This window comes from Protopterus annectens, chromosome 9.part0, assembly GCF_019279795.1.
Source record: "Protopterus annectens isolate FY-2018-M chromosome 9.part0, PAN1.0, whole genome shotgun sequence".
Taxonomy (NCBI): Eukaryota; Metazoa; Chordata; order Ceratodontiformes; family Protopteridae; genus Protopterus; species Protopterus annectens.
The window spans coordinates 897,955,934-897,971,866 of NC_056743.1; the positions used below are offsets into that span (position 1 = coordinate 897,955,934).

Genomic DNA, 15,933 nt, shown 5'->3' on the forward strand with positions numbered 1-15,933 from the left:
AGGTTAAAAAACAAATTACAATACTTTGCAGTTTCAAATCAACAGCATTTTTTTTAAAAAATACTAGTTAAATATCATCAAACCATTTGTGATATATTTCATCAATAAGACACTATAAATGTATACTGATAAATGCTTAGTATAAAACGTTATCAAGTGTCCATGATAGGTAAATGTTTAAAACACATTTTGATACTTAAAATTATCTGTAATTAAATGTACAAGAATAAGTATAACCTATCTAAGATAACTTCTTAATTTTAAGACAGCTAAAATGTTACTGTTTTCATTAAGTCCCGGGAACCTGAATGCATCCAGTTTCAGTTGCCATTCAAGTTCCCGGACTTCCAAAATTAAGGGGATAGGTCCTCCACGGATAGTATGTGGTACTTGGTCTATGCACATAAAGGAGAAACTATGTCCTGGATAGGCTATGATGTGCTTGGCTAATGCATTGTTCTCTGATTTTTTTCTCATTGCATAATCGTGTTCGTAAAACCGATCACGAGCCCTGCGGTCTGTTTTCCCTATGTAGAAACTCGGACAACAATTGCAAAAGGCAGCGTAAATCACTGATTTTGATTCACAATTGAGTTTCTGGTAAATCCGATATTTTCTGTTTCCAATAGTGAAAGAGTTACCAGTTTTGACTACTCTGCACCAATTGCAAAGACCACAGGGATGCATTCCTTGCCTGCTAGATTGTATGTATGGTAAATTCCTTTCTAGCAGTTCTTTCAAGTTGTTACCTCTCTTATATACAACTTGAGGTCTGTGTCCGAGTTTTTCTGCTAGGAAATTGTTGTTAGAAATAAAAAAAACAGTTTTTTAGTATAGCTGACCAAATGGCCTGTGAGTTTACACTAAAAGTTGTAATGAAACTCAATACATATGAAGTTTTACTGTTAGTAATAGAAACCTCCCCTGTATGGCTTGTGGTCATTGTACTGATACACTGGGCTTCATGTTCTGTGTAAACTAATGTTTTATTAAGGATAGGCTTGTAAAACCCTTCAATTCTTTTAGTCTCTACTTCTAATATCAGGTCGTCCAAAAGGTTCATTGGATACCCACGGTTTAAGAACATGTCCTTAAGAAGTTAAAATTCAAGTCTGAAACTAGATGTAGTGCTGCACATTCTCACAGCTCTCACTAGTTGGCCCTTAAAAATAGATCTTTTTTGTTTGTAGGGGTGAAAACTAGTGTAATGTAGCATGGATTTGCAGTAGGTAGGTTTCCTATAAACAGTAGAAGTGAACATTTGATTTGTCATGTCCTTAGACAGATTTACATCCAAGTATTCTATTTCTTTTGTGGAAAATTTGTATGTGAATTTTAAAAATTCTGTAGTTTCATTAAGTTCTTGGACCACTTGAGCTGCTTGGTCACTATTACCTTGAAATAAGATAAAGATGTCATCTAGAAACCTAGTGTAAAACTTGATGTATTTAGTAAAGTGGGGTTTGTTTCTGAGAAAGTTCTTTTCCCAAAACGCTACAAAGAAGTTAGCGACACTGGCCCCGCAAGGGGAGCCCATGGCAACCCCTTGCTTCTGGATGTAAAAACTTTCCTCAAAAATGAAATAATTGGAGGTAAGAACTATATGAAGTAGTTCGGTTACAAGGTCAATTTCATTTTTAGAGGCACCAAAATCGCGTAAGAGGAGTTCTGTCCATTCAATCGCTTCTTGGTGTGGTATGGAGGTGTATAAATCTACCACGTCAACAGTCAAAAAGTTGACATTTCCATCAAAATTTATACTTATATTCTTGTACATTTAATTACAGATAATTAGTACCAAAATGTGTTTTAAACATTTACCTATCATGGACACTTGATAACGTTTAGTGTCTTATTGATGAAATATATACAAATGATGATATTTGATATTTAATATTTTTTTTTTAAAATAATAAAATTTTTGAAACTGCAAAGTATTGTAATTTGTTTTTAACCTCATGATGTCATGCTGTCATGTCATATTCTTGCCAATATAGACAAAAGTGCTGCTCAAGGAGGAAAAAAAACTTAAGAGATACTACTGCTGCTACTGCTGGTGTGCTGCTACTGCTGGTGCTTTTTGTGGTGTCATCTCAGATTTGGAGCAGTTTACCAGGATTTGTTTTTGTTTATTAAGGATGGACTTAAGGAAGCAGTGCCTCTGTTCATCTGCAAAAGTACTTCTTCAAAAAAGGGCTGCAGCCTAATGAAATGAGCCAATATGAAGGGTGCTGGAGAGGGAAGCCAAAAAGTGCTAAAGAAGGCTTGAACAGGTGCAGTAGGAGGAGAGGAAGGAATGGAACAAAACAATTAACTCCCTTAATGGTCAGAGCAGACTGTCACTTTTTACCTAAAACAGCCCCGTCCACCTGGGTAGTACATGCTCTGTGCCTGCGTCTCTATTCACAGTATCTGAAGTTAAGCTTCTAGGTGGTTACATGAAAAGCCACTGGGGAAGAAAGGGTGAATGGTTTTTACACAGCTATCCACATGCCCATTTGCATTAGACTCCTCAGAGATGGTGAGACTGAAAATTGCTGCGATTTTACAGACCAAAATTGGACAGAAGATCTCACACAGGCATCTTCTCTAGTATTTTGGTTCACAGGATGATTTAGTTTATTGGCCCCCTAGGGCCTACAAGCCTAGCCATAACAATTCTCTGGATATTGTTAATTGATGACAATTAAATCCTGGGAGCAGAGGTTTCTGGATTGGGATTTCTTTAAAGTGAAGGATGAGTACAGTGGGACAATGACCTCCTTTTTCTGGATGACACACGGTGTTTAGTGTACTACTGCACTTATGTGGTAATTCATGGGTACATGCATCTGTTTCTGTAAGTTTTTTGTAGAATATCCCCACATCATTTGGGATTCAATAAATGCCTCCCAGTTTGCAGTCATCTTGCTCTTTGCCAGAGTTCCTTAGTGTTGGCCTGTACTTCAGAGAAGTAGATGCCAAACAAGAGAGTCCCAGGACTGAACAATGTCTGGAGGAGTCTACTTTTTTTACAGTCTGGGTTCTGTGTAAGCCAGTTGGCAAAAACCCATGAGTAGAGGTAGGATTTATGGCCAGCAATCTTTTAATGAGATGGCCCTTTAAGGGGGGGTGAGGAGAATGAAGTTGGCACTAAATTGATCTGCCAGGATATTGGCAATATCCTTGGGAGAGGATTTATGAGGGATTTCAGCTTCTACTGAGAGGCTGTAGGGAATTTTTTACATCCTGATTTTTCCCTCTTTCTGCAACAGTTTCTTCTTTCTGTTGTATAGTTTGTTTATGGCTTGTGCTCATACAAGAGCTTTAGTGTAGATTTCAGCAGTGAACTTTCAGCTCCCGGTTTCCTACTGGGGGGGGGGGTGGGATGTGGATGTCAAGGGTGATTGTTGGAAAAGGTGGTGGTACCTGAGTAGTTTTCCTGTTAATGGCAGGGTAGTTGAAGTCCTTAAAACCTAAAAAGAAAAAAATAATAATAGGTGAGTAACCTGAATCTCAGAGGTGAAGAGGGTGGACCACCTCTGGCAGACCACCTTGGTTTTGCATCTGCATGTCGTCAGCATGCACAGCCACAAACTAAATCCCTCTTGAATGACAGACACCAGAAGCTTAATTGTTTGTTGAAATCAATCATTATGTTATACTACTGTATCATCATGGGCGCGGTGTGATGCTACTCTCAGGGCTAGGGTCATACCTGCCTGCAGCCTGGAGTGTGGGACATGTGTCCTGACCTGACTAAAAAGCTACCTACTAAAGTGTTGTTGGGTTGTCTTGCCTTAGGGGGCTGTGTTGGGGTGGCACACTGGTGTTGTGAGCTATGTGTCATTTTGGTTGTGACTGTGGGAAGGGTGTTGTGTTGCTCGAGGTAGTGCAGGTGTTAACCTTCTTGACTGTTGTCTAGCCAATCTTTGGCTGAGAGAGCTTTGCTTCCAGTTGTTTAGGCTTCCTAGTGCTTTCCCAGCAGGTTCTGAGCAAGTGCTAGTCACAGGGGTTCAGATTTAAGGGAAATTTGAAGAAGCAGACTTTCTGCACCTGGAAATAGTTAACCTTAGCTCTGCAGTGCAAACATATGTGTTTTTAAGCTAGAAAATTGAAAGGTATAGAAATCAGCCTGCCTCTCGGAAAAGGTTCCACTGGCATAGAGTAGTAAATGGTCATCATTGGAGCAGAGCAAGCATCCCCTGTCCTCTCTCACTGCTGATGATGATGGCATAAGCTCAGCCCCTCACTAGTCAAAGAGCAATCTGTCAATCTTTGTGATATACAGACAGTGTTCCTGCATGCACTTGACTTTTTAGTTTTGACTTTTTAGTCATCAAGTGTGGGGACATTTTAGCAGTGAATGTGACATCATCCTCAATGTCTCAGCACACACTATTAGTCCAGTGCACAATAACATGATGTGTACACAAGCTGAAAACATGCATGTCCTGACTGTAGAAGCCAGAGAAAATTCAGAATTTTACCATTCTGTAGATATTAGAAGACAAAATCTGAGGAATTAATCACTGCTGTATCGCATCTAACAGACTAGAACTGCATGAAACAAGACTTTTTTTGCATGGGAGCTGCGTCCTCTGCACCACCCTGATTTTTGTATATACATCAGAAACTCACTAACTGAGAATAAAGAGAAGTATCTTCTTTCCCTTTTCCTTCACGTTAATGTGACATAGGATGTCGTATATTTAAAGATCAGGGGTGTGGGTGTACACATTAGAAAGTCCAAGGGGTAGCACACACAAAACATGTAGATTACGATTATAGGGTACTTTAATGAACCTCGGTGGGTACTGGACAGCAGTGAGATCACCGCGTTTGCCGGCTGGTGGTACATTTAAGTCGGGTCAGACAAAGTAAAACCATTTCTCCGTATGAAGCACCACAGATGAAATCATAGGGACTGGCTGACAATGTCAGTGGTTTATTCTAACTTTTCACTACATGCTTATATTAAACACTCTGACAAAAACATCCAGAAAAAATATACACGTTACTAAAACATCACAGAACTTAACATGGATGGTGGGGTACCATCCAAACCCAATTTCTCACTCTTACAGCAGTTAAACCTGCCTCAGCCATATTGGTGGAGGGGGGGGGGGAGTGATTTAAAATAAAGACTATAATCTTGTGACACATTGTCATTCTCTTAAGCAGTAATGCCTTTGCGGAATATCAGGCTCCATAAACTGCTTCCCCTCAAAGCTTTCAAGCTGCTACAACAAAGGGGAACAACGGGGGCAATAAAAATACTGAGAAGGCTAAGTACAAAACTGTAAAACACATTTATTTTTGTTAATAATAACAGTACTCCATTCATTCATTCTACCATCAGAAACATGTTTAAATGCAATGGTCTGAATTAACTGTCCTTCCACTAATCTTAAAGTTAATCAAAGTTGTTTGATCCTCCCTGTGGAGTGGATGTATTACTCCTCAGGATACAAGTGAAACCATGTTCAAGTTATCAAGTAGTATTACTCCTCAGGATACAAGTGAAACCATGTTCAAGTTATCAAGTAGTATTACTCCTCAGGATACAAGTGAAACCATGTTCAAGTTATCAAGAAGAGGGGGACACGAACATTGTAGCTGAGTACACCATCCATATTAAGGGCTAGCAGCAAAAAACAGAATTACCACAGAAGCATAAAACAGATGACATCACATACAGCACAGCGTCTACATTTCTTACTGACACTAAATTTTGTCTCAATCTCAGTGCACAACGCAGCTCAGTTAACTTCACATTTACATCAATAACAAAATTCTAGAGCATACTTATTACAGAGGGTTACAAAGAATGCAGTATATTTTGTGACTTCATGGTCTCAATGTAAATGACTTGTGCAAAAATGCCATCTCTCAACTTTAGTCATCAGCTAGCATCTATAAACAAATTTACTCTTACAGCTCTTCCTAATTGTATTACTACTTTCCACAACAGCACATCAGATCAGATAACCTACATTCATTCTTTTCATCATTTCAGTATTTAGTTGATAAATAGCATTCACTATTACACCCTTTAGAATTTAGATGATAAAGAATTACTATTAGTATTTTAATATTTGATGACATGTCTACTGCACTCCTCACATCAGGCAAAACTAACATTCCTACAAATTAACATCCAGCCCCTAAGAAAAGTAAAGGCAATTGTCACGTCACTCCACAAAGCTAAGTTGCTCCTCAACAAATGCCTTGGGGCTGGGTCCACACAGTGATTGGAACACTTTAGAAGGGAAAAGTCTTCAAAAAACCTCCATTTTGGCACACCTTAGCTACTCCCCCTAAGCTTTGCATGTAAAAGCATTATGGACTTGTTACAAGACGTGAAATGGAGCCATACTCATTCATTACTGTGCACATCCCACCCCTCCATATGCACTCGGAATGCACCACAAGTTTAGTGATGCTAAATTTCCCTACACTCAACATCTGCCAGGTGGCAGCTATGAAGTGACCTCCTCCACCAAAGGAAAAAACAGCCTCTGACCACTCTATTTCCTTCTTCCCAGCTGCTTACCAATTTTCCTCAAAGCACATTATGAAGTCAGGTCATTAGTGATGTAACCATGTACCTTACAATTACTCTAATGGATAACTAGGGAATGCAAATTTTTAGCCAGGTAGAAAACTGCATAATAAGTTGATCAGTTATCAAACACACATCCTTTAAGAACTAGATACAGCTCAGATGATGAGTAACAGAAAACTAGTGCATCTCTCGCTAAAGCTACTGGTTCAAATAGTGAGGTGTAAGGAAATAAAAGATGTTTTTCCTACCAGGTAATATATGAGCTAAGCAAAATTTTTGTTAATATTAATGCATTTTCAATACACTAATTGTAAAGTGCTGTCACCCACTCAGACCAAAGATAGGGCTACAACAAGATATATTCCCAGAGAGAAACTAATGTACAATACAAACCAAAGGCCTGAATGAACTTAGAAACTGCTGACAAGATTGCCAACATTTAGAGTTCTTGTGAATAATCACTTCATCAATTAGTAAAAATGGTGCGCTTACAAGTGCAGTCCAGTTCATCTGAGTTGTCTCCGCAGTCATCAATAGAATCACATGCCCAGGACGGAGCATAGCACAAGGATGTGTTTTTACATTTTGTGAAGTTCAAGGCTTTTATTCCCAGGCGGAAATAACTGCTGCAATCAGTTTCAGCTTGAAAGAAAATAAATATACATATGCATTATAAACATAAAATGACAAAAAGAATATGAATCAAAATTAAGTTGACAAAATTGCTGATCTACAACTCAGAGAACAGAAGCTGTATTATTGAGACACTGTGCATTCAAAGAAAATTTAAAACAAGTAATCATCAGCGGTGCATTTACACAAATGTAAATAACAAAAAAATCTGATCCATTACTAGTGTGATACTGATAAATCAAATGTCCTTTGCCAATATGCAGACTTTTGGAACCTAAGCTACAAGAGTAAGAAAAGTGGGAGCACTTCAGCAAAACAAACCCACAAGTACATGAAAGAGATGGCTTTATACGAATTAGGCAAAAGTGATTAAAAGTGAAAAAATTTACACGGTTTGATGGTTTCAAGTCCATCCTGCAGGGTAGAAACCAGATGATCAATTAACAGTTTACGATGAAAAGGCTAAAGAACCAAAACTGCATTTTCAATACTAGGCCAATACATTTCCATTCAATAGCTCTCAGCAGCCTGGTACCATTGAATACATGGATGGAGTTTAGACAGCAATCAAAATTACCCAAGTTCAAGTAGTTACTAAGGTGTTAGAGGAAAACAAAGTGTGTAGGGTGAATGTGAGTGAGTGGCATACAGCTCACCAATCCCAAGGAGTAAAGGTCCAACCTCTTACAAAAGATGTGCAGACTCTGAGATGCCATGGACGGCACAGAAAAAGGGATTCCACACTATAAAAACATCAGTATTTGGAACTAAATGTTAATGTATATAATCTCTCAAGTCATGCATAGTGGTTTACAGTACTGGCCTATAACAACTAACTCTTACCTTTGCCATTTTCTGAACAAACCAAAATGCCAGGGTTTGCTTTATCACTGACTGACTGTTTTAGTTTTAGATAATTTAAATTAAAAGCTATTGAACAAGCAGAAAGGAGTCCAAGTAGTCCAGTGCATTCCAGTAGGTTGGTGGTTTAGTCTGTGGTGGGATTGCAATAGTGGCAGTATTGTGAATTCTGCCTCAGGATGTGCACTTCCGTACTTTTTATAGCTGTATATACCTGCTTACAGTTGTATTTCAGGAAGTCAGATGGCAGCTGTCCTGTGAACATTGTGTTAGCTTGGATCTGACAAAAACGTCAGGGACATGACAATTACATCAGCCGAAACATGGCATTTAAGCTACAAAATTACTTTAATGGTTAGCTTAAACCACTCGCTAACCAGAAGGCTTTAAAAAATGATGAAAAAAAAAAAAAGAAAGAAAACAACAAATAGATAACCATGTAGAGATTTACCTCCGAGGTGTAGATGACTTCCCAGATGAAAGTCTGATGTAACAGTTTAACAAAATCGAGGAGTCATACATTTCCAATGTTACTATCAGGATGGCAAATGAAACTGATACCAGGGACTTCCAAATATCTAAATCCAAATTCTCATCTACAGCTACTCCAGAAAAGGAAATATCCAACCGACCGAGAACTACAAGACAACTGGAAGGCCAAAAGGACATAAGTAAACTGAAAGCAGAACATTTCCCGGACTTGGAAGACTTCAGTGCTACAACCATTACAATCAGTAATTCAAGAACTATCAGACCAACTGCAAATTTCTGGTAACACAATGAACTTTACAGCAGACAGATTAGAAAAAACAGAAGCTAAAACATTAGAAAACAAAATAAAAACCAAATAAGATATTCGAAACATGACAATCTAATATGAAAACCATTCAGGAACTGCAACAAAAAATCCTAAACCTAGACTCAAGAAGCAGAACAAACATTTTGGTACGAGGAATACCTGAAAAATACGAACAGTCAAAACTAACAGAAGTTTTACACCAAATTATAGTCTGCCTCCTGGAAAATCAAGCTGAATCCAACCAGATCATTACTGCAAGAGAGCACATTATATACTAACCACACCACAGTCATAAGACGAACGGAGACAGGTATACATGAGCATCAAATTACCAAGATGCCTTTAAAATCTTATAGGCTGCCAAACTGAAAAAGGCACTAACTTGGTACAAACACAAAATTATTTTCCCTCAGGGTTTACCATACCAAATCAAACAGGATCAACAGAAACACCATTTTGTGCATTTCTGGTTGTGAGTGGAATCAAGTTTCAGATGAGAGAACACTCTGCTTTGGTATTCCAGGAGACGAGCAGTAAATACTCTGTGGAGTCACTGTCACGCCAAGACGCAAAACAAGCCTTCATAAATGCTTTCAATGAGATGTGTGAATGAAGTTTGACTGCTGAACCATTTATAAGACCACAAACCATATACTAATGGACATACAGGTAATGATGGAAACCAAATTGTGTTAACCAAAGAACTGTAAGTTTGAGACAAAATAATATATGAAATGTGTTTTGTATTTCAGTGCTGTCTGCACTGGTTTTACATTCTTAATGACCGCGTGGTCGCTGGGGTTGTTGATATATGACAGTGTTGTTTAAAGTGCACTTTCTTCCATTTTTCATCAGGGGTCCCTGTGAAAGTACTCTGTTGTATTGGAGCTATTCTTTCTATGTGAAAGATCGTATTAAGTTGGTATTGGATGAAGTCTGCCTGTTAATAACATTTGATGTCCACATACTGAATGTCATGGAAATAAACTACTGTATGTTTGGGATAAAATAATATATGTGATGTGTTTTATATTTCACTATCATCTGTTCTGGTTTTACACTTTGACTGTGATGGTCGCCGGAGGTCTGTTTATACATAACAGTGTTTCTACAATACACACACCTGTGAAAGTGCTGTCATGTACTCAAGCTATTTTTTCTATGTGAACGTTAGCATTAAGTTGGTCTTAAAGGGAGTCTGTCTATTATCAACACTATCTTATGACCACATACTGAATATCAGTGGATATACAGTAAACGCTGATTTCCATGATTTGCCAACTAAATAATTGTACCTCTGTGACAAATTATGGGTTTAACTACATATGTATTTTGTATTGGAGTTATGTCTGTGCTAACCATCATTTTTAATGGTCAGAAGGTCTCTTGGGTTCTATATATACTCATCAGAGTTTATGCAATACACTTCCGCCATCTTACCATATTGTGGTACTCATGTCTCAGAGCTATATTCTATGAGAATGAAAGCATTAAAGCTGGCCCTTGCTTTCAAACTGCATATGTCTTTATCACTTATAAAATACTGTTACTGATTTTATCATTCAGAGAAAGTAGAAGAAACCAACAGATTAAATGTCATCTGTTCTACTAAAATTATTTGTGTATTTGCTTTAGTCACTGTTCAAATGTAAATACTTGCTTGCTGCTTTTTTCTATATACTTCAAGTTAACACTTCATAAGGGGGCTATGAGACTTGTTTTTGCAGAGTTTTTGGGGGTAGTCATGCTACTTCTGAGCTACTTAAAAGTGTTTTTTAAAATGAATTTCAGATATGTTGGAAAATGTAGGAACACATATGGATGCAAGAACATATTATTAACTTATATGGTTCTTTATACACTAAGTTTACTCTCTTCCTGGCTCTTTTTAAGTGTGGTTAGGCACAGGTTGGTAGTAGGAAGAGCAGAGTGCAATGTTTTACTTTTCTTACATTTAAAAAAAATAGTTCTTACGGTCTCTTAAGACACTTTCACCGTCCACTGGTACGATTTTAATGGGAGTGTTACTGTGGACAACTGATTCGTGGAATGTGAAAGGTATACAAATGAAACAGAAAAGAAGCTTATTTTTCCACTTAGCATTTAAATCAAAGGCTGAAATAATTTTTGTTCAGGAGACTCAAATGATGTTCAGTCAATGGACTCGAGCTGAATAAAAAGTGGATAGGGACTACAGTTGAAGTTAGGCACTAAATCAAATAGCAGTGGGGTTGCAATTATTCTCAAAAAATCTTTCAAGGATGGTGTTATGTAGTCTTAAAATAACACTTCTTGAAAACACTGTACTATTACTGAACTTGTATGCACCCTGTACTAAGCCAACTCCCTATTATTATATTTTAGGGGAGATTAGAATGCAGTTGCTGATCCTACGTCTGACAGGACTAGTAGAAATAAATCATATAACACACATGCTTCAATAGCTATTTATAACTTAAAAACGGATTTTAATTTATTTGACCTCCTCAACTTTCAGAAGAAAAATAAAGTATCAAGAGAAATTTATTTTCTACTCACATTACTATAAAATTTGGACGAGGTCAGACTTCTTAATCTTAGAAATATTTTTGAGATACAACATTAACTGAACCAAGTTTTTTTTTTCCGGACCATTCTAGAATAAACATTTACCATTAATTGGTCCAGTACAACAAACACTATTGAGAAAAGTTATAACTGGACTCTTAACCCCTCATTACTTCAGAAAGATGATACTGTTAAGGCAATTAATGAGGTACTTTATGAGCATAAGAACATCCCTCCTAGTTCTCATACTCCTTTTGAAATACAACGGGCTGCTGCTAAGGCCCAAATTAGTGTCATACTTATCAATAAAGCAACTTATTGTAAAAAAAAATTCCGCATATCTCATTTGATGCAGAGGACAGGAAGAAATGGAAACAGATGTGGCGACCCCTAATGGGAACAGCCGAAAGAAAATAAAAAAGATTGTAAAAAAAAAAATTTACAGGTCAAAGTAACACAGAAGGGAAAAATCAACTATCTTGAATAAGAACCTCACAGAAATTATAGCTCTACAATAGAAAAAAAAATTATATTCAGAAAGAACTTTACCTACTTTATACAAAGCAAGTATCATTCAACAACATGAAAATGGTGGCTAGATATTCTGAATGGACACAAGTTCCATCAAAAATACTAGCAAAAATGATTAATATTAACAAATCTTATCCACAAATAACTGAAATTAAATACCAAAATAAGACTTTCAACTCAAATACTGAGATTATTCAGATTTTTGAACAAATCTATTCTCAAACATATGGAGAGCAAAACTTATCAATTACTTCTTAAGAAAAAGATCAACTTCTAAAACAGACAGTTTTCCCTTAACTTAACCAAAGTCAAGATCTTCTTATAGCTCCTTTCACTTTACAAGAAATACTATACATAATAAATAATCTTAAGGCAGGCAAAGCCCTTGGACCTGATGGGTAAAACATTTAGTCAAAAGATTTTAAAAATCCTATTGCGTCTATTCAATTACGTTAAAGAAAATGGTACAACAGACCTGTACTTAAACAATTCTAAATCAGTCTTTATTCCAAAGGAAAATACTGACATGAAAGACCCATCAAATTATAGACCAAATTCAGTTATAAATTTAGACATTAAAATATCTGCATCATTATTGGCAAACTGATTGAAACCGCTACTAACAACTGTAATTTCACCTAACTGAGCTTTTCTTCAGGGTAGATAAACCCGTGACCATACATCAACTCTGGACATTCTGATTTCTCTATCTAGTCAAAATAATAATTTGATATTCACACTTGCGCTTGATGCTTCCAAATCTTTTGACCGACTCAACCTAGATTTTCTCTTTTCAATAATGCCGCATTAGTCTACACAAACTTTTATTAACTCAAATTAAAATTCTATATGCAAATGCACACACAACTTTACATATTAACAAAATTGCTTTTTTCCAATAAAAATTATTAATGGAACAAGACAAAGTTGCCCATTATACCCATATCTATTTAATATCTATACAGAACCGCTCTTCCCTCTTATAGTTCAAAGAACTTTTCACTATCTTCCTACAATAAATAAAATAAAGCTTGCACTAATGGCCTTTGCTGATGACTTAAATCTTTACTTTACCTTATCAAATGCTGGTTGCGAAAGCACTTACCTACAATAAAGAGCACTGGATCTATACTGGATTTTACAGTGGTTTTTGCTCCCTCAGTGTGGTTTTAGCAGTATTAGAAGTTCACATTTTTTCTGGATAATTACAGACTCAGTATGAATAAATCATCCATTTTTCCTTTAAACCCAAATTATAACTTAATTACTTTCCAGAGTCTGGGTTAAAGTTAAATGATACTTTGCAATATTTGGGTATATTTTTTTGCCCTGATCCAAAAAAGTTTTAACAGATTAACTTAACAAAGCTTTGGACAATGACTGAACAGGATATCCTCACATGGAAAAAATTAAAACTCCTTCTATTGTCAAAGGTGGCTATTACTAAAATGAACTTACTACTTGATTACTGTTTCAGTTTAATGCAACTAATACAATATCCTAAAAACATTTCAAACCTTAAATGTAAATCTTTCTAAATTTCTTTGGGAACCCAAATTGATCTGTATTAGCTATCAAAAATTGATTTATCCCAAAAGATTGGTGGTTTGGGTCTCCCGTATTTTAAACTCTATTACGACATAATAAATGCTAGAACTATAGCAATTTCTGATTATTGTCCAACTAAAACAAAATGGAGCCCTATTTGGGTAAAAATATGGTATAATCTAGTTAACTGGTTTCAAAATCAACACTAAGGCCCTACCCTTCCTCAAAGGAAATATGGGTAGAATCAAACTAAATAATTGCCTAAAAAATATGGTGGCTATCTTGCAAAATATTATCAAATCACTAAATCTAAATTCCTTTTAACATTTTGCAACCACTTACTAATAATCGCAGAATTGCATTAAACCTTTTGAAAAGCTATAAAGAAATGACATCAACCCTATTAGAATATCTAAACATAGACAATAATAATATAAATCTCTTTAAGGAGTTATGGAATATGTCCACATTTAAAAAAAAATGTTAACAAATATGTATAAATAAAAGGTCTAAATTAAATCAGCAAACACTTAAAGTGAACGCTGATTTATCGACCCATGTAAGCGAAAGCTTACAATCCTAACACTTAGAACAGCAATTTTTTTCCAAGGGAAAAAAAATCACTGTTCCACAAAAATAAATAAATAAAAACTTTAAAACATTACACAAAGTGGGGGGCTATGCCTCCCCCACACCCCCTATTTAAATATACCAACTCCAAGATTGCTAACAGTGACAAAAACGGCAAAGTATCGGAGGCAGCCAAGCGATTTCCTTCCCAGGGAACGAAATCGGTAATTTGCCATTTCACTAATTTGCTGTATCGTGCTTTCAAGTTCGATCAAGACGCATTCGAAGGAATGTGTCTCTGATCATATAATAGGAACCCTAACTAAATCATAGCTATTAAATAGTAAGATAATATCCTATACTCAGACTACTGGTCCATGATGCAACCTGCAATTCAGTGTAACCAGAAATCACTATTAATACAGCATTCTTTCAAACTAATCCTTTTTAAACACTCATGTAATACCCTATTCATGATGGTTAAAAATGCCTATTTAACGCCTGCCAAACTCAATAAATATTATTCCACATCTTCTCCTGTCTATACTGTCAAGACCAAACAGCTGACATTTTGCATATATTCTGGAGCTGTAAATGTTCATATAAGTTATCTTGCTCACTAAGGGGCCAGACTTGAAAAAATGGGGTACAAAAAGACTATTGTGTCTTGGGAATTCACTATTTTACACATTCCCCATATAGGGCTATCTAAACAAAAACTACATACCCTAATTACCTTTTTCTATTTATGAAGCTATATATCTCATAAAATTGGCTTTACAGATCAAATGCTTCATGGGATGGCTTTAAACATGCAGTGATTAAATATATACAATTAATAGTTAGCAACCAAAGCAAATGCTCTTACTACACACAGTTGCAGAAAACACTTAACACCTTTACTTAATTATCACGTGACACAAGCAAATTTACATTTATATAAAAGCAACCAAAATATTAACAAGTTCAAATTTGCAAACATTATACTAAACATATACTGCTATATATACCATACGATCTAAGCAAGCAATACTACATAAATTATTCAATTCCTGCCTTTTTAAACAAGAAACATCTTGACTATCACTTATGACATAGGAAATCATACATGTATATATATGAAAACAATCCACATAGACACAGTCTTAGTTGCAAGCATTTTACATCACAAACCATACTGACACACTCCCAAAAGCAAACATTATACATCACTTATAATCAACCCAATCATTTTCAGTCAAACATTACATAGCTCATTTAAGTCCTGCCTTATTTTAAACCTCATTCCTCCCCTGTATGTACTGTTCCCACAATTCTCATTTTTCCTATGTAACTTGCTCCTACCCTTTTCTAAAGATCTCAGTTCCAGTTGTTTTAGCTGTTACTATATTCACTTATTCTAGTATAGTTGGTTTCAGTTTTGATTTCCATTTTCTAGCAATTGCTTTTTTGGCAGCCGTCATAATTACCACGTCTAGGCAATTCCAATTCTGTATCATAGCTCAGAAAAATCATCTCCTTGTCACACCAATCTGCCCACCCAGCATCTCCAACAGTGCATCCCGCAGGGAATCAAGGTCTGCCAAGCTCACCACACTCCTAGAAAATACATTCCCAATTACCTCTTTCTTCCCCGTTATACCTCCAACATTTGCTGTCTACCTCATGCAAAATTCTCTGGAGTCTACTTGGGGTATAAAAATATCTAAGAAAAATCCTAAATCTTCTAGATTTTGTCGCATATTTGGGAGACACACATATATCCTCCCATTGCTTCTTTGTGAATTGCTTATCCAATCTCTCTTCCCAATCCTTTTTAACCTCCTCTGATTCTTATAGTTATCATGCAATATTTTATATGGCCTACTACAGCTTCTGTTCTACATTCTACTAAAAA

General features: G+C 36.2%; 1 protein-coding gene across 1 annotated transcript in view; it reads right to left on the minus strand.

Annotated features, from left to right (window-relative positions):
- Positions 1-15,933, minus strand: part of LRP1 (LDL receptor related protein 1) — a 2,772,300-nt gene that overhangs the window by 854,223 nt on the left and 1,902,144 nt on the right. The window contains exon 49 of the mRNA XM_044083629.1: positions 7,040-7,189. Coding sequence (XP_043939564.1) covers positions 7,040-7,189 — 150 coding nt within the window. The remainder of the gene's footprint in view (positions 1-7,039; positions 7,190-15,933) is intronic.